General features: G+C 42.1%; 1 protein-coding gene across 3 annotated transcripts in view; it reads right to left on the bottom strand.

Annotated features, from left to right (window-relative positions):
* MYO5A (myosin VA) overlaps positions 1-17,939 on the bottom strand; it is a 103,106-nt gene that overhangs the window by 30,592 nt on the left and 54,575 nt on the right. For all 3 annotated transcript variants that reach the window (XM_051628236.1, XM_051628234.1, XM_051628235.1), the window contains exons 12-20: positions 15,991-16,131; positions 14,788-14,913; positions 12,618-12,701; positions 8,880-9,041; positions 6,871-6,968; positions 6,041-6,127; positions 5,837-5,945; positions 4,131-4,342; positions 2,787-2,943 (exon numbers count right to left, since the gene is read on the bottom strand). In XM_051628236.1, coding sequence (XP_051484196.1) covers positions 2,787-2,943; positions 4,131-4,342; positions 5,837-5,945; positions 6,041-6,127; positions 6,871-6,968; positions 8,880-9,041; positions 12,618-12,701; positions 14,788-14,913; positions 15,991-16,131 — 1,176 coding nt within the window. The remainder of the gene's footprint in view (positions 1-2,786; positions 2,944-4,130; positions 4,343-5,836; positions 5,946-6,040; positions 6,128-6,870; positions 6,969-8,879; positions 9,042-12,617; positions 12,702-14,787; positions 14,914-15,990; positions 16,132-17,939) is intronic.

Below are 17,939 nucleotides of genomic sequence, written 5' to 3'. Positions count from 1 at the left end.
GAACGAGACTTGAAATACCAGCACTTGGTCAAACAGCACAATGTGGTAAGGGAAAAGCTCTCTCAAATGTATTGCAAGCCAAAGTCCTTCTGACTGCATGTCATGCAGTTAGCATTCCTGCCTCCTTACACATTTCCTGGAATAGTCCTTCAGGTTACCCATGGGTGCCTGAACAGCTTGAATACAACTAGCTTTCAACAATATTTTCACCTCAAGTTTGAAAGCAACAAGTCCCATAAAATACCTCCATCGTGCAGGGAAGGTCCTCATCTGCCAGGGAATTCTCACACTCATGCAGTGCAGAGAGGGAACAGGCCACTCCAGCGTAAGGTGGGAGTATCAGAAAAGTTACTTAATTTACCAGGTATTTCCCAGGAAAGCTTATGTAAAGGCTGTGGAAGAACTAAACTCCTTGTTAAGCCGAGAAGAACATCACAATGTCTTGGGCAGAAGCTTTTGTCAGGATGTGTGAAATAGATGATTCAACCATTTAAATTCCTTGCATTAGTCATGTGACAGCAACACAAGTCCTCTGTTCTAACAACAACAACAGGCACCTTTCACAATCCTCATGAACACCATGTATACCATCTATTACCTACAGTGGCACGGCTCAAGTGTGCCATCAGAGGGCAACCCTTTGGTTTCACTCATTTGCAACCATCATGAACATCAGAACAACCATGTTTACCGTCCCATGGCACAGGGAGCCTGTGCTTCTCTCTCTGGCCATCCCTGTGTCTCAGCTTTAATAAAATCCCACCTTAGGAGCACATCATCTCCACAGCACGCTGCAGGTGCACTTGTCAGAACTTCACCTTTTACCACAGTGAATAATTCACTGCTCAAGGGGGATAATTCCTGACAGACAAGTCTGAACACTCCTTACAGGGACTCCCCCAGGTATCTGCCTTCTCTTTTAAGAGGGAATAGAACAGGTTTATACAACTCTGTGCTACAGGACAGCTTTGGTGGGTACCACTCATCTCCAGGCATACAGGATCATTTCCTATTTTCCAACATAAAATACCATTTGTAATAATGAAAATGCTAAGAATTCCAATAAAAAGCCAAGCAGATACCTGCACAAAAAACACAGCCAAGTCAAGCACAGTGATCTTACTCTTTAGAAATTTTTACCAGAGATTACTTGTTTTCAAACATCCTGGTTAGCATATGTTAGAAAGCTGTCCTTTTAGACACATTCACATGTGACTGTGTAAGAAATTTAATACAAATGAAAAATACCTAGAAACTTCAGATACAAAAAAGAAACACATAGAACATAAGCACTAGTAGGCTTTTGGCTATTTGCCTTCAATACCTACCTCTTTGAGAAAAAATAGAGCTCTCAGCTAATTTTTCAGTGAAATATTGGCTGGCTTTTGAGCCTAGTTAAAACAATTCATGTAGACAAAGATGCCACAAAACATGTTGACATTTTGTAGTCTGCCCATTTGAAACATAATTCTGTTTCCAGTCCTGTAACCACTGAAGAGTAAAATTTAGTTTCTAAATTGAATTTTTATTTTTTATCAAGAATAATCTGGAAAATATTATCAATATCACTAGGACAGGGTTATATCAAAATCTCTCCAAAACAAAACCAACATCAATACTTAAAAAAAAAAAAAAAAAAGCATCAGAAAATCCCGTGCTTAAGTTTTAATCTCCTATTTTTGTGGGTATTGCTTTGCTAACTTTAATCTCCTTCAGTATATTCCCTCAGCCATTTCAGAATCACTGAAATTAGGGATGGAATAAGAATAGTAGTGTATCACATACATATATTAATGTGAGCAATGCTGAGTTGGACTTATGGAGCCTGTAATGGTTTAAGGCTGGGCTGGCTAGCAAACAGACAACAGAGCCTCTCTTTCCCTTCCTGGAAGGGGAAAGGAGAGAGTAAAGGGAGAGAGACTTATAGAATGAAAAAAAAAAAAGGGGGGGGTTGTTTTATTTATTTTTTGTTTTTTTTATACTAATAGGAAAACAATGCAATACACACAAATATACATAAAACCAAGATGGCATCCCCCAGCAGACAGGAACAGGATTAAGGAATGCATGGATTGGGATTGAAGGGAGAAGAACAGATAGAGTTCCTGTTGGATGCTGGCCAAGGAAGAAGAGAGCTTGACCTTTGCAATCCCTCATATTTATTCTGAGGATGAGACTGAGGAGATGGAGTATTCTGCTTGGTCAGTTTTGGGTCACCTGTCTGGTCTGCTCCTCCCCACAGGAGGGTTGTGAGCATGACCCCTTTTCCACCCTTCCACTTCCAGCACTTAGGAAGTTTAGCAGAACCAAGCCCTGACCTTGCTTTCCATAGGACTGAGTATAAGGAAGAGCCTTTCCACATACCACACCTACCGTTACCTCTGCAGCAACTATAAACATTGAGCATTATCACTTCTAGGAGCAAACACTGTCTGAAAAACATGCTCTTAACCTCAGAAACTGCAGTCACTTAGAAGAGACTTAACTGAAAAGTCATATTACTGGTAAGAAAGTTGGTTCTGTCCTAGCTCAAACCAGGCCATTTTCAGTATTTATTTTATGTGCCTTGACATTCTGGTGAATATCTTTAAAACACCAAGTTCACTGATTGTAATATCAGGTCTTTCTAATCTCCAGGTGCATCAATCCATGCTGTGATATTTTATTCATTACGCCTAACAGCACATATGCAATCATTTAGACTCCCAAGGGGACACCACAGAGCACCTTTGTCCTGAAGCTATGTGGAAATAAAACTAGAGAAGAAAAACATGATGATTTCTTACCATTTGGTACTTGTTCCTGGCCATGTAACCTCTTAAGAGAGCCTGAAGAGCAACAGTTGCAGCTCGCATGCATAGGTACCTCTTGCGGACCACGTACATGCGCTGGAACTTCTGAATTGTGATGGCAGCCCGTGTTCTCCGCAGGAACTTGGCATAGCTAGGCAATAAAAAGATTACAAATAATACCTGTAAGTATTTTCCAGTGCCTAAGTACTACCTTTTTACATCCTATGACATTACTCTCCCAATAGCTGCATTTTCTACTTCAGTTTGCCAGCGATACAGTGCATTTACTTGCTATTCTAATGTAGAGCAGTAGGACAGAATGACAAAATAACAGAAACCTTGCAGGCTTTTACAGAGAAATGTTTTCACTTCATCTGAGAACTGTCAAGAGAAACTCAGCTTAATTTCTCAGCACCTTTTCTCCAGGTTTAAAGCTATTTCCACCATAGAATCACAGGATGGTTAAGACTGGAACAAACCTTAAAGATCACCAGGTTCCAACCCTCCTGCTATGAGCAGGGACACTTCACACTAGACCAGGCTGCACAAGCCTCATCCAACCTGGTGCTGAACACCTCCAGGGAAGGGGCTTCCACAAGCTCCCTGAGCAACCAGTTCCAGTCCCTTACTATCCTCATGGTCAAGAATTTCTTCCTGATGTCTAACCTAAATCTGCCCTCTTTCAGTTTAAAACCATCACCCCTTGTCCTATCACTACCCTCTCTGATGAAAAGCTCCTCCCCAGTCACCTTCCAGATCTCCTCTCCTAACCTCAACCTGTAGAAAATGTTTGCTTGCTCTTGGTCCTCTCAGCAAGACAATTACAAAGCACCCTGACATAAGCCTCTTTCCACAGGCTGATTCCTAAAGTCTTCAAAACCACCTTGTCTCTAAATGATACCACCTGTATTCTTACCCTTTTATCTGGCCCTCAGAAGTCAATCCAAACAAATGACTCTGATATATCTCCCTTCCTGGCTGCACACTGGACGAGGAATTGTTGTTCCAGCAGGACAGACAGACCCAGCAGGGAGGGCACACAGAAAACTGGACAGTAAGGACCCAGCCAAGAGTCACACTTTACACTTCCGTATGCTGCTCCCACTAACAACATACTGTTCTAAGCATCCTACAGCCAGGCTGCTACAGTCCTCTCAGGACAGTCAACACCAGGCAAGACAGACACACGTATTAGATGAAACGTCTTTCACTTCCCTGGAAAAATCATTCCCCCTCAGCAAGTACAGGAAGGAGAGAACAAGTTTATCTCATTTCAGTGTCCTACTTAAAGGGATCAGAATGGAGGCTGGTGTGGGTTTTCCCACGAGCACTGCTTACCATCGTGCTTGGTGCCCCCTGACATGTCTCTGGATGGTGACGGCCGCTCTCCTCATGCGCACGAACTTCTTCCGCGTCAGCCAGCCCCGGATCGTCTTCTGGATGCGGATACAGGCAGCTCGCAACTTATCTGCCCTTATTTTTTCCAGATAGGCTACTTGACCAGCCCGGAAAAATATTTTTGTCTTACCAAACTGGTACTTATCCTTGTCCTATTTTCAGAGGTAAAAAGAGAATCGGTTACAGCATTAAATGTTAGTGGATTTAATATAAAAAAAAAAAAAGGCAGGAAGGGCTAAATGAAGGTACAGTTAGTAAAGAGGCAAAATTATCTCTGTAAAATTTCAAGTAAACCTAGACTAAAATTAAGTAGAGTATGTTTCTGTTAACAAATTAATACAATAAGGCCATAAGCATGGCCTAAAGGAGTAATGTGTGATTTCTGCTTAGACAAGAATGCCACAAAGATTATACAAGACATGCAAGGCTACGTGAGGTGACAAAGGAGCCTACAGGATGAAAGCAACAGAGGCAATGCACATGTACAATTTCCTGCTGAAACTGTAGACAACCCCCCTGAACAGTCCATCTTCAACCACAATACACAGTATGAACAAAACAGCTGAGGTTTCAAATGTGTTCCCAGTGCTTCCTGCACCAGGACTAAGCCAGAACAAAGCATCTCACTGCTGCTCAAACACATCTGAAATTTCAGAACTAAACCAGAAAGAGAACAACATTCTGTCTCTGTAGGCTGCAATACTCCTTGGAGGGAAGAACTGAAAATATACGAAGATACACTGACCAAATTAATTTTGTTCATTGCTTGATGTTAAGTTAAAAGGAATAGAAAAGAGCTTCGGATACATTTAACATTACACATTAACACTACAAATACAGACACACTCATACAAAACAAAAGATTTTAGTTAAGTCCACCCAATGACACAGAATTTAAAAAGTCAAGCCGCAATCTAATCTGCCTGTATTTATTTTTTTCTTTCCATAAACATCCTAACCTTGGCACTGCACTTCAGCAAGGTAAGCTTTCTTGCTTTCTATCTTCAGTAAACTTTGCCTCTTTCTCTTCCTGACACTTTTGAGAACGTCTCAACTAACCACCTTCTCCTGAGAACTGGCTGGAAGTGCCTCTCTGGAGCCTGCCTGCCCTCCGCTGTTCATGGCTTCTTAAGAAATCTCAGGAATTACTTCCAGACAGGTGCAACACCAGTGGTGTGGATGGTGTTGCCTGGGAAGGTAGGGCTGCAACTGGAGGTAGGAGGCAAAGGAAGAGGCTGCCAAGGTGCAAGGAGAGCCACAGTGTTAAGCAGGGAGACAACGTCATGAGGACAAAAGGAGTGAAAAAGGTTGACTTCAGCACAGGAGCCGAGAGGAACAGTGTGAAAGACACACATACAGACAGACACACCTCCACATCAGAAAACCTCCAGATAACTATACCACCTTGCTTAAGGTGTGGTTAATACACCTTGCTAATAAGCAAGGTAAGGCTCACCCTCCACTCACCCACAGTTAAAATCACTGTCTCCCTTTCTAGTGATACACTGGGAAATTCTACAGTTCCTGTGCTAGCATAAATGGTTTAGTACTTCGCAGAAGTACTAAAATATCGTGGCTATGGGGAAGTAAGGGACCCTGTCTTTACTCCCTCAGATTCCAAATGCTCTCAACACTAAGTCTAGTACCAGAATCAGCTTCTCCAGGACATTTTTACACGTTTGCTTTCGGTCACTAAGGACATCTTTCTGCTTCATCAGAACACGGTAACGGCTGAAGAACTCCTGGTATGTCCACCTGTCCCAAAAACAGAGACAGTGTCAGTCCCAATAATTTATAGTTCTCTTAAAAAGAACTGTAGCTGAAAGCAATCTAAAAAGCAGCAAACACACCTGGAGGGGAAGCCAGCTGCGCTGATTCGGATGGTCTCCAAGACACCACAAGCTCTCAGCTGCTGCACTGCCCGCTTTTCATCGAATCTGGGTAGGAATAAAAAGATCCTGTTGGTAAGGAGCTAGTCTGACATTACATAGAACCTCTGGCCCTGGACACATCCAGGACAGAAGTGGCACGGTGAGGGAGCAGTGGTGGGATGTGACGGGTGGTTAGCAAGTCCAGCTAGTGCTTCTGGAACTCAGCGACAACAGAGGACAGCCTGACTGGGGAACTGCCTGAGCCCATCAGCTGCTGGAAACTGCTTGTCCTCCTTCCCACTGACCTGCACCACAGCCATGGGAGTCTTTGTATGCCTGGATTTTAAGCAGACTTTTGAGAAAAGCTCTAAGTAAGTTAATACATCAAAAAAATATAAGGAATAAGATGTGGGAATCTGCAAAAGCAAATTCCAGCAAATGTCAAATGAATCCAAGGAGCACAATCAGCCACTGAGATTTAAAGCAGCCAGAAATGAAAATGCTGGCCTTTTTCTTATATATCACCATAAAGAGAAAAAAAAAAAAGCATCAGGAAGTATTTATCCCTCCATTCTTCCTAAAACATCTCCTGCTGTAAGCACCTGTAGGCACAGACAATGAGCCTAACGTTTTACATCTCTTATCTTTGGGATAGACTTCGGGAAGTGTGACTTCCCAAAACATCCGAACAAGAGAAAGGAGACACCCCACTCCTGAGTGAGCAAGGTTCAGCAGAACCTTGACCCAACAAGGCCTTGGGCAGCTTCCTCCCCTGCCCATGCTGTAGGAACCATCCATGAGCTGCTTACGTGAAGGGGAACTTGAAGTCGTTCGGCTTAATGCAGCGCACGTAGTGCGGAGTGGTGGCGTTCAGGGTTTCCATCAGCAGGTGAAGAGAGTTTCGAAACTTTTTGAAAGAGAAAAAGGGAAAAATATCAGGGAATAGCCTCAATAAGCTCAGTCCCTTTTGAGATTGCCTCGGGAAGCTCACCTAGGGATATTTGCTTACTTGTAACAATGCTTTTGGTAATAAACATCAGCTTGGTTTTGTTATGGCAAGAGATTTTAGTTTCAGATACAACCTTTGAGTGAATTATGTTACAATGAGACTTTTAAAGGTTAAGCTTTAAAAGAGTAAAGCTCTCATATCAGCATGTCATGTAGCATGTGCTACATGACAAAAACATGGGACAGACTGAGTTATTTTCAGCTTTTTAAGCACTTGTCTACCCTAATGTCCGTCTAAACCATCTCTCCATGACTAAAACACATGGCATATTACTAAATACCCATTCAGTTTTAAATAAATTTGAAATCAAATTTGAAATCAACAGAGTGGTAAAAAAATTAAACTGTCCATTTCTTCAGCTCCATTGATCCCAATGTCAGACCTATTGAAGAGAACTTTCAGTCCAGTATCTGAAAGTTTTAGGAGCTTTACTTTTAAAGAAGTACAAGCATCACAAATACCTAATGTACTGCAGTATATCCTTCTAACCACAGAATGCCCTAATAGATAAAGAAGAGTATTAGAAACATGCCTTACCTGTTTTAATCATATCAGTACAGATCTCCCTTTTTCTATTGAACTCAAGATTCTAAGTAAACCTCTATTTCTACACAGAATATGATGAAAATTACTTTTGTATTACTGTATTTTAAATTTATAAATGAATATACATGTTTGATTGCTAGGAGTAGTATAAGAGTACTCCTAACACTTCAACTCGTAGCTTCTTTCTGACAAGACTGGAATTTGCAGCCAACATGGCAAGCAGATTTGCATTCTGCACAGTGGCTTGAAAAATCATTCTTATTCCCACCCCATAGCTTGACGTAGCTTGCCTGGGGAAGGTTACAGAGAAATTATGAATATCCCAATCAAACATTTTCTGAATTCCCTCATTCTCACTTAGCAGTGTGAGTAGCTCATGGCACTGCACAGGCACTGTGCTAAACGTCCTTTTTAGGGCATTGACAATCACCCAATGTAGTGGACAAAGCTCAGGCATTTTTAGTGATTTTATCAGAACTCTGAACACCTCAGACATGTGGCTGGTTCACCATCTAGAACTGGCAGCAGAGCCTGACACAAAGAACTTACATTCCCTGAGAGCTGATTTATATTCCAGGCTGTCCTACAGTAACATAAAAAGAGCTATCCACACAGATCTCCTGGAAGCCCTGGGCAAAAGAAGAATGCCACTATTCACTAGCAAAGTGGTACAGTGGCAAGTAGATAAAAACTGAGTAGTTAGCTGTCAAAAAAATTCCCCTTGGCTCCTATGTATAGTCTGAGGGACAATCTGTGATATGGTAAAGCACTGACTGGGGACATAACCATCTTGAGAAACATCTTTTAAACCTGTTGAGGGGAAAGTAACAAAGAAGAGGGCTGTTCAGCTATACTGATCTGCAAACAATTTAATTCTGGGACATACACATGGATTTTTATGTGTAGCCCATTGATAACTGGAACCAAGTTTTCTGGGGACTGAACTCCCACTTTTTGAGTCAGACAATATGGCACATGATCACAGAGACGCAGTGTAAGATTTTCAAAGCTTCTCAGCATCCAGCTGTTAAACGTATTTTTAAAAATGTGAGTTTTGGCACCAATGTAAGAACTGAGCCTCTGAAATTGTGGCTCAAGATGTATTAGTAATTAGGGTATATTTGCTCCAAAATGTAAGTCATATGCAACTGCATCTGTCTAAAAATCACAAGGGATCCCAGGAAGCACCAGTGGACCTTGAGTCCTAAGACAGAGGGAGGTAGAGGGAGAGATTATTTAATAGAGCTGCATCTTCAAACTCACCTGATGTCCCACAGTTTTCTTATGCTCCTTGCTGGCTTGCCCTGGCCTGGCCTTGGCTGGCTTTACAGCCATTCGGGACAAAGGCACACGTCCTGAAGGGGTTGCTGATGTGGGACTGATGACCTTCTCCTCATCCTGGAATAACTCTGGTAGCAGCTTAAACTGGCATAACAGCAGAAGAAACACAGAGAGTAAAGATACCGCAAGCGATGGCACCCGTTTGTGCTTAAGGCTGTTAGAATCCAGGCTCAGCTTTTGTAAGCACTGGACTTTTGTTGAAATCCACATGGGTACAAATGCAATCAAGCATTCAAGCTAGTAGTACAGTCAGTGGGTCATGATTTGAAACGAAAAAAAAATTGTGGATTTGATCAGTGAGTTTCCTTCTGAAGATAAAATTCTGATTTGAGATTTTTTTTCATAGAGCCAGCAATAGCTTCCATGTGAAACTGTTAGATACTGACAGCAGCTTCTTCAGTATTAAGTGCAATTATATATGGCTGCTTTGCTCTAAGAAAGAAACAAAAGAGTTCAGTGATGCATCAGACTCCTTTGTAGTTGAGAAATATCTAGGACACTGAATAATCCAGCAGACAACAAAGACTATTCCTGCTCTATCACTCTAACTTGAAATAATCAATCTAAAAGAGGAACCATCACAAAAAAAAAAAAAAAAAAAAAAAAAAAAAAGCCACTAACCAAACCTGAAAACTGAACATCTACTCTCAAGCCAGTGGAACTGAAGGAAAACCTGAAATATCTTTCCAAATATCACTCAGGGCTTCTGGTTCCCTTTCTATAATGGCTACAAAACACACCCATATTGAATTGCTGCTTTGAAGTAACTGACAACTAAAAATAACACCAGTGGGTCCTTCTACTGACAACTGTAGCACTTCAGATGCATTATGAGAGTAAGAAAATCTGAACTTCTCTACCTGTCAATGAATAATCTTTTATCTAGCATCTGTGCATTTTCTCCCAAGAGGTAAGAGCATTCAGTTTTCAGTACTAGAAACTGCTTGGGCTAAGTAAAACCTAAAAAATAAAAAAGATTGGTTTTGCCTTGTAAAACTTGGTGAGCATGCATGATGTCCAATGAAACATGCTGCACGACAAAATGGTACTTGTGCTCTGTGGTGGTGCCAGATGGGCTAGCAGAAGGCATCAAATGCTCCTCAGTAGCATCCAGCACAGCACTCCAGCATAATTTAATGACTATGAATGCTATCAAGGTATCCTAAATTCCTGAACTAAAAAAGCAGTTTAGCTTTATCTCATCCGAACTGTATTAGGAGCACAATCGCCTTAGATTCCCCCTGTAGCTGGTGGAAGAATGACATTTCCAGAGGGTGATCTAGCCTGTCTCCTTTGGGCCACCACCACCTCATCCAGCTGCCTGTGGTCAGATGGAGTGAGTGGGTATGTGCAGGCACCTGAGCTACACAGCCAAGTCTCTTCATCCCATACACGAACTCATTTGAATGGAGTATCATTGAATCAGAGAATGGTTTGGGTTGAAAGGGACCGTAAAGATCATCTAGTTCCAACCCCCCTGCATGGGCAGGGAAACCTCCCACTAGACCAGGTTTCTCAAAGTCCTGTCCAATCTGGCCTTGAACACTTACATGCTTTGTACAAAACTCCTGATGCTCTCACACACCAGGGGTGGAAAGGACATCCCCAGTGTCTGGACTGCAGATAGCTTAGAAGAGATCATCCATCAGTATGTAAGCCCCATTCCCTTTTTCCAACCCTGGAAAAATCTGACTGTAAAAATGGGCAAGTGCATTTCAAAGGTGTCATTTCCACAGCCACTGCCTCAGTTACTGCACACAGAAGGAGGAGCAATGTATGGCCTTCTGCAGCAGAGCTCAACACCAGGAGAGCGCTGCTGAGATGATCCACACTGTGGGGGAATTAACACTTTTGTTTTCTTTTTTTTTTTTCAGTATCTTATCAATTTATTTGTTTTGCAGAACAGTAGGTGTATTCAAAGAGAGGGAAAACACTGATCAAAGGGCAGATAATTCCCATGGTAGAAAAGGAGCAAGCAAGCATTTTTTCCCTGTCATTTTTTCAGACAACTTAACAGACATGCTGCTAGCAGCCTTACAGATAATTTCTTCCAATACAGAGCCACAACAGAAGATTTTAACAACATGCCAGCAGCAAGCATAAAAGTTGAGGACTGTTGTTTTGCTTTCATGATACATGCATGGAAACTGAACAAGTTCAAAGAGGTCCTGTGGGTGGATTTATAGAGAAGGCCAAGATAAACAGCTAAACACTACAGTGCCTGCCAAGAGCAGCCTGTGTCATGCACTTTGGAGAGCAAAGAAGCATTTGAGCTGTATGTGAGAGTGGGCATGGGCAGGATGGCAGATGATGTGGTTCAATTTAGAATTACCTTCTGTTGAATGTGCACAGCAAACCCAGAAAACAGCAACAACAATAAAAAAAATTATCAGCAATGCATTCCCACTACAATTACTAATAAAGAGAACCTGCTGAAAAGTAAAAATTAAACATTCTTATTCTTAAAGTCTATTTGCTGCAAAGTTTATTTTTTTAAACACCGGTTTTGGTAAAATTTACCATTGGGGAAAACCACATTGTATTTTAGTGTTTAAACTGAATTAACCTACTGAGCCTGCCCAAGCTGTTGTCGTGCTCTATATGGCAGCTACATCCCTGTCATCCCTTGCTCACTGGACCACATTCCTCAGAGCAGCTCTGCAACGTCCTGCTGCACCACGGCAGAGCCTGAGCTACACAGGCAGCAGGTCCCCACCAGCAGCAGGTCCCCACCAGCCCCCCAGGCTCACAGCAACTGACCTCACTCAAACCACTTCAATACTTCCCTCAGCAGAAAGTCTGCTGCAGTTTTTCATTATACTACATGTTTTAATCATTAAACTTCATATATCTCAGAAGAGAAACAGAAGAGAAAAAATGTTGGTTTTCCTGACAGAATAGCTTTATTTTAAACAGCCTGTCCTTGATACCCAGCTCCCTGGGCCATCAGAGCTAGCAAATTCCCAACAGCCATCACAGCACAAAGTCAAGTTAATTGCCTTTACATTTCAGAAGAGCACAACTAACATTTTTGCCATTAAAAAAGAGCAGAGGATGCCACTGAAGGCCTGCTCTATAACATTCTTTCACTCAGTATTTTTCAATTTGGATTTTATCTTTCTTTTCCAGATATCAAGAAGGCAACACTATAAATTCTCATTTGTGTCCTTAGGGTCTGTACATTTCATTCCTCTCTCATTTTGGTTCTGGAACAGAACTTGTCTCTTCTTCAGAAATTTTCTTTTCAATTGTCAGGCTATAAACAAGGAGCTTCTGTTTTCAGATTACAAAACTAAGTGCTTAACTGTTAAGCCTTCTTATACTACTATAGTATATTAGAAGTCCTTGATGTCTTTACAGAAAATACAGCAAAGTTCTGTGAAAAGTTAAAAAAAACCCACAACAACCCAGAACAAGAAAAAAAAAACAACAAATAGTGACACCAGTGGCGAAATATAGACTGATCTGACATGGAGCAAAACTAGACTACAGTACTCTCTAAATTCATACAGACAGCTAAGTAAAACACAAACTACGTTCAATTTCAGTCAGTCTCATACTAAGGGAGAAGTATTTCCTAGGCTTTTAAGAAATTTTGTGTGACCCTTAATTCAAGGATTCATAACTGCAAAAAAAAAGAAAAAAAATCCTTATACTAACCTTACTTGATTTCAGGACCTTAATTTGTTCTTCATAAACTGTGTCTTTATTCTTTTCCAAAAAGCCTTCACATTGATATTCCACCTGAAAACCACCATTTTACAAAAAAGAGTAAGTGTTAAAAGTATTTAATAGGAATATTTTGCACAGAATTCACCAGCTGTAATATTCACATTTAAAACAGATAATTCTTGTGGATTTTGAAAATATCAGCTGCCAAATGCAACTTTGTTAAATACAGATTTTCCTCAAAAAGAGTGCTTTCCAGTAAAACAGAAAACATTAAAACATATAGAGACGAGCACTGTTATTGCATTATACCAGATAAATTTCACTGCTGAGAGATGCCTGTGCAAGACAGCATGACTGAAGGGTTACTGCAAGGTGAAGAATCAAAATGTGTGTTGAGCATCTCCTTGACTGGAGTTATGTAACTGAGAACAAACTATTTCATCTCATTAGCTGAGAGGCAATAAGTAGATCTGCCTGCGACTTACTGTGAAAATGCCTCATTTGTACTCAGAAAGACTGTTTTTACCTGAAGCAACAACAAGTCTGGATGTTGTGACAATACATAACAATCTAACAGGAACACGGAGTCTCCCGGACCAAAAAACAGTCAGAGCATCAGATTAAAAAACTAGTATTTAATTCACTGTCCTAATGAACAAAACCCAGAAACTGTTGTCAAAATCTGTACCTTAGAATTCAATGTTAATGCATGTAAGCATGCTAACTCTCATGAAGTGTCTCCTGCTGCTCTTCAACCTTGTATCAGCAGAAGTGCAGGCTACACAATACAAGAGCAGCCCCTTGTAACCATTTCATTATTTCAGAGCAGACTGGTAGTGATGAGCAGCCCCTCGATCCGTGCAGCCACTCACCAGTGCCCACACAAAGGGACTACACACCGAGCTGCAAAACAGTTAAAAAACTCCTGTGGGGGAAGAAAACAGAGGATCCCCCCGGAGGTCCCCCCACAGCTGAAAGGCTGCTCTGATCATAAACCACCCATGTTCTTCCTGGGCAGACAAAGCCACGAGAGGGCAGCAGAATCTGCCATCTCCTGCTGAAGACACTGTCAAGGCGCAGAGGTTGCTAACCTGCCAGCTACAGCTTTGTTTTTTCCTTCAAGGAGTCTGTATGCATCCACTTAAGCACACGGGAAAGCACAGACAGAAAAGTCAGAGCTTAGAGCTTTGCCAATACCTGCTTGGAGCTACTTTCAGCTTTCCTTGGCCCTCACTGCTCAGACTAGGCACAGGAAAGCCTTGTTTTCAAGTATCAAATGACATTGCTTAATGATAGCCTAATGAACAGGGTATGAAATATTAAATCCTTCCTGTTTCTCTCATCCACCAAATAAAACAGAACTCAGGAATCTGAAAGTTACAGAGAAGCTCTTGATTAAAGTAACACTAGATGCAACCAGAACAGGACCCCTGTTCTGTGCATAAATTCAAGAACCTGGGAGAAATCAAGTGAGGGCAAATTAAGGCCTCAACCCCCTCATGTCAGTCCATACAGACCTACTGGTAAGAATCCCAGGGCTTCTCCAAACTTTTTTGACAAAGCTGACAGCATTCTGAGGCAGCTTCTTTAACAGGACACTTGTTTTACATGGGATTTTAAACTTTATGTGATTTCAACCCGAGGAGTTGCTCAGTTTGATGATGCACTGTGGGAGCCAACTCAGGTGTGCACTGCACTGAGACACCCCTCATCCAGCTTCCCAGCCACAGCTGGCACGAGTAGGCACTGCTCCAGCAACAAGAGGAAGGGGGTGTTAGCCTCCTTCCTCTGTGCACACTAAGATGGCAGCAAAACCAACATCACTTTGTTGTTGCTCTTTAATCAGAAATACAGTGAGATACTTCATATTTTTCATTTTTGAGTAATTCTTTAGCATAACTGGAATTGATACAATTATGCTGTGAACTGCAAAAACACTAAGCTGTCATGTTTTGGAAAGGGTGGTTCTTTTCTTTTCCTCACTCTGCACAGCTGCCAGGTCAGCCTTCTTCTCCTGATGGAGTGTGCAGGCAGGCACACATTTTGCAAGAAGCTGAGCAGAGCCCACCACTGCAAGTCACCCATCCCAGGGTCCCCTCCTGCACAGAAACTCAGGAACACCTGCCACAGAACAAGGTACTGGAGGAAAAGTCCTTACCTTGTCAGCAAAGTGCTTGATGATAAAAGCCTTGTTTGATAAACGTGGTTTTTCAAAGAGGGCACATTTATTCAAATGAGTATTGTACAGCTTTTGGGCCCAAGTGTCATCTGAGCCTTTTGGCATCTACAGAAGAGAACATGCAGCCATTTTAAATGTCTTGAAAACTTTTCAGTAGCAAAAGAACGCAAGAAGATGGGGGACAACACTCTGGTTTGCTTTCAAACTCCAGCTCCTTGGACTTCCAGCACTGCCATAAGCAAGGAAGCCAGTAACCAACTATGCACTTGCCTGTCTAATACTCTGGATGGGCTGCAGCCCAGCAGCAGGTGTAGCTGCTGTGTGACACATACAATGCTAATAACATTTCCCGTGTGTCCTGGTTTGAGCCAGGATTAAGCCAATTTTTTTTACTGATTTTTTTTTCTTCAGTGAACTCTCTTTTAAGTAGCAGAGCAAGTTTGCCAGCCAGTGGACTGACAACAGTCAGTGTTTATAGATATTGCCAAGAGACCTAGAACGCTTTGCTCTGCTTGTTGAATCTACTACTTCAGACATTAAAGGAGCAGAAGAATTGTATCTACAACCCTCCTGTAGGGAGGAGTGGACTAGACAGCAAAGTTGGTTCAACTGCCAATCCTGAGTCAAACCAGGACACAGTGTCACACACCTGAAAGGAGGGTATCCAATAGGTACACTATTTGACTGAGCAGCACCTCAGAGGGTCAGAAGCTCACCCACCACCACTAGAGATTGCTTGGGATGCTTTGTGATACTCAAGAACCTCAAGCTGGATTTCCACTGAAGTAGACACCACACACCATTCCCTGCACATGGCTTGGCATAAATTAAAACTAAGATAAAAAAGCAAAAAGGTGAGACACCAAGCAGGAGGCAATTTGAAGAAATGTGACAGGACCAAAGACTGCACTTGCTACACTGGGGAAGGAGAAATTTGCCAGAGTCAAAACAAAGGTTGATCAGAGACCCAGAAACAGATACAAACACCTGATGGAGAGGGGAAAAAAGCATGAGTAAAACCATTTTTTATCGCTCTAATTGCCAATTCTGTTTGTACATTCTCCAAATCCTTTCAACAGCAGTGACAAAATGATGGCTGTACACAGATGGCTTTTCCCTGGGAGGCCCCAGCAGCAGGATGGCTGATGACCTCTTTCTCTATGAAAGCCCCTGAACACACACCTTGCACTCCTCATCCAACAGATCCAGAACTCCCATTTTGGCCTCTATGAGGTTGATGCAAGGCTGATTGTCATAGAAATCAATCAAGGTCCATGGTATTTGTTCCTTCATGTATTCTTCTTGTTCCAGCTTAAAGACATGCTACAGGGCAAAAATAAAACAGTTTGCTGTAAGATAAAATGCAGAATAAATGCATCAAACTCTTACTTGAATTCATCTTGGCACATTAAACCAGGCTATTAAGTGACACACAGCTGATCTGAGCAAACCCTTTAACAAGTAAGTGTATGAAAAATAAATTAACCTTTTTCCTGGCCTAAAAGCAACAGACAAATTAAAGTGCTCCTCCATATTTTCTGCAAATAAGATCTGTATTTTCCTATCTTCTTACTATATTGTTCCACAATTACTATAAGCTCTGTTCTCTTATTAAAAAAAAACCAAACAAAACAACACCACAAAACCCAGAAAAAGCCTCAAGTGCAGGAAGAGCAACTTACGAAGTGGGATGTGCCATGCATTTATGATTCTGAATTATGAAAATTTCTCTATTTCAAGTCAAACTTCACTAGAAATACTTTCACATTTCCTTGTAATAAAGCAGATCTCCATTTTCTCTAAAATAGCTGCTGATTTTTTCCTAAGATGACACATTGCATTAAAATACTCTCTCTTCAGCAAAAACCTGCAAGAACGACTCTAGTATTAACACAAGAAGTCCTTTAAGCAAAATTTAGTAGAAGATTTATCTGGTGTGAAGATCAATAACAACATAGTTGTAGATTTATTTAAAAATATTAGCACTAAAAAACCCTGCACAGCTTTAATGAATTGTGCACAGGATATGAATTAAAACTTCAGGAAAAAAATGATAATGAGATATTAAACAGGCAAACTGTCTTAAAAAAAAACCAAAACAAGCAAACAAAGAGACTGCTGACTCCAGTAATTTTAAATGTTTTATCTCCCATTTAAATTTTAATGCATAAATAACTGCTCAGGCAGGCAGAACTGAACCCTACCAAGCAGCAAAGAGCAGCGTGGTGGGCAGGGCTGGGGGCTGCCACAGACCCCTCTACTGCTGCACAAGCCCACCAAAGGGGGCTCGGCTCTCTGCCACACAGCTGCCATCCAGCAGAAAACTACCTCGACAAAGTGGTTTATCCCTTCTACTCCATCAGCTTAAGGCCACCCTTTCCAAAGCAGTGCTCCTTAAGGGCCCCCACGGGAGCCATTCCCACCCTGCTGCTCAGCGGTCGTGTTACTCGCCGAGTTAATTCCTGACAGGAAAGCCAATGGCAGCATTTTATTGGTGAGTCATATCCAACCTCAGTCCCGAAGGGAAACATAAAACCATTTCTCCACTGGAAACGAACTGGCAATTGTGTGGTGGGAATTAGGTGGTTTCCCACTGTACTCAGCACTGCCAGGCCACACCTGGAACAGTGTTCCGCTCTGGTTCCTGCCATATGGAAAAGATGTGGACAGGCTGAAGAGAGTCCAGAGAAGGGCCACAAAGATGATCAAGGGAGTAGGAAGCCTGCTGTACAAGGAAAGGCTGAGAGAAATGGGTGAGTTCAGCCTAGAGAAAAGAAGGCTTAGGGGAGACTCAATGACCATGTTCCAGTACTTACAGGGTGGCTATCAAGAAGATGGAGACTCCCCGTTTACAAGGAATCACATGGAAAAAATGAGAAGTGATGGGTGCACATCATTCCTGGGGAGATTCCGATTGGACATTAGAAGAAACCTTTTCACTATGAAAGCAGTCAGACATGGGAATTCTCCGTCCTGGGAAGTGCTGGATCCCCCAGTGCTGCACCCAGCTTACTGCCTGGCATGTGTCCCTGCTGCTGGGAAGGACAAGGGTGCGGGGCGACGCGGTGCCAGGGAGCAACACCCGGGCAGGGAGCGAAAGCTCCTCCCGCGCTGCAGCGCAGCCCAGCAAC

Source organism: Apus apus, chromosome 10 (genome assembly GCF_020740795.1).
Source record: "Apus apus isolate bApuApu2 chromosome 10, bApuApu2.pri.cur, whole genome shotgun sequence".
Taxonomy (NCBI): domain Eukaryota; kingdom Metazoa; phylum Chordata; class Aves; order Apodiformes; family Apodidae; genus Apus; species Apus apus.
Note: the sequence above shows the minus strand (reverse complement) of the source record. Positions and strands in the feature narration are given on the sequence as shown.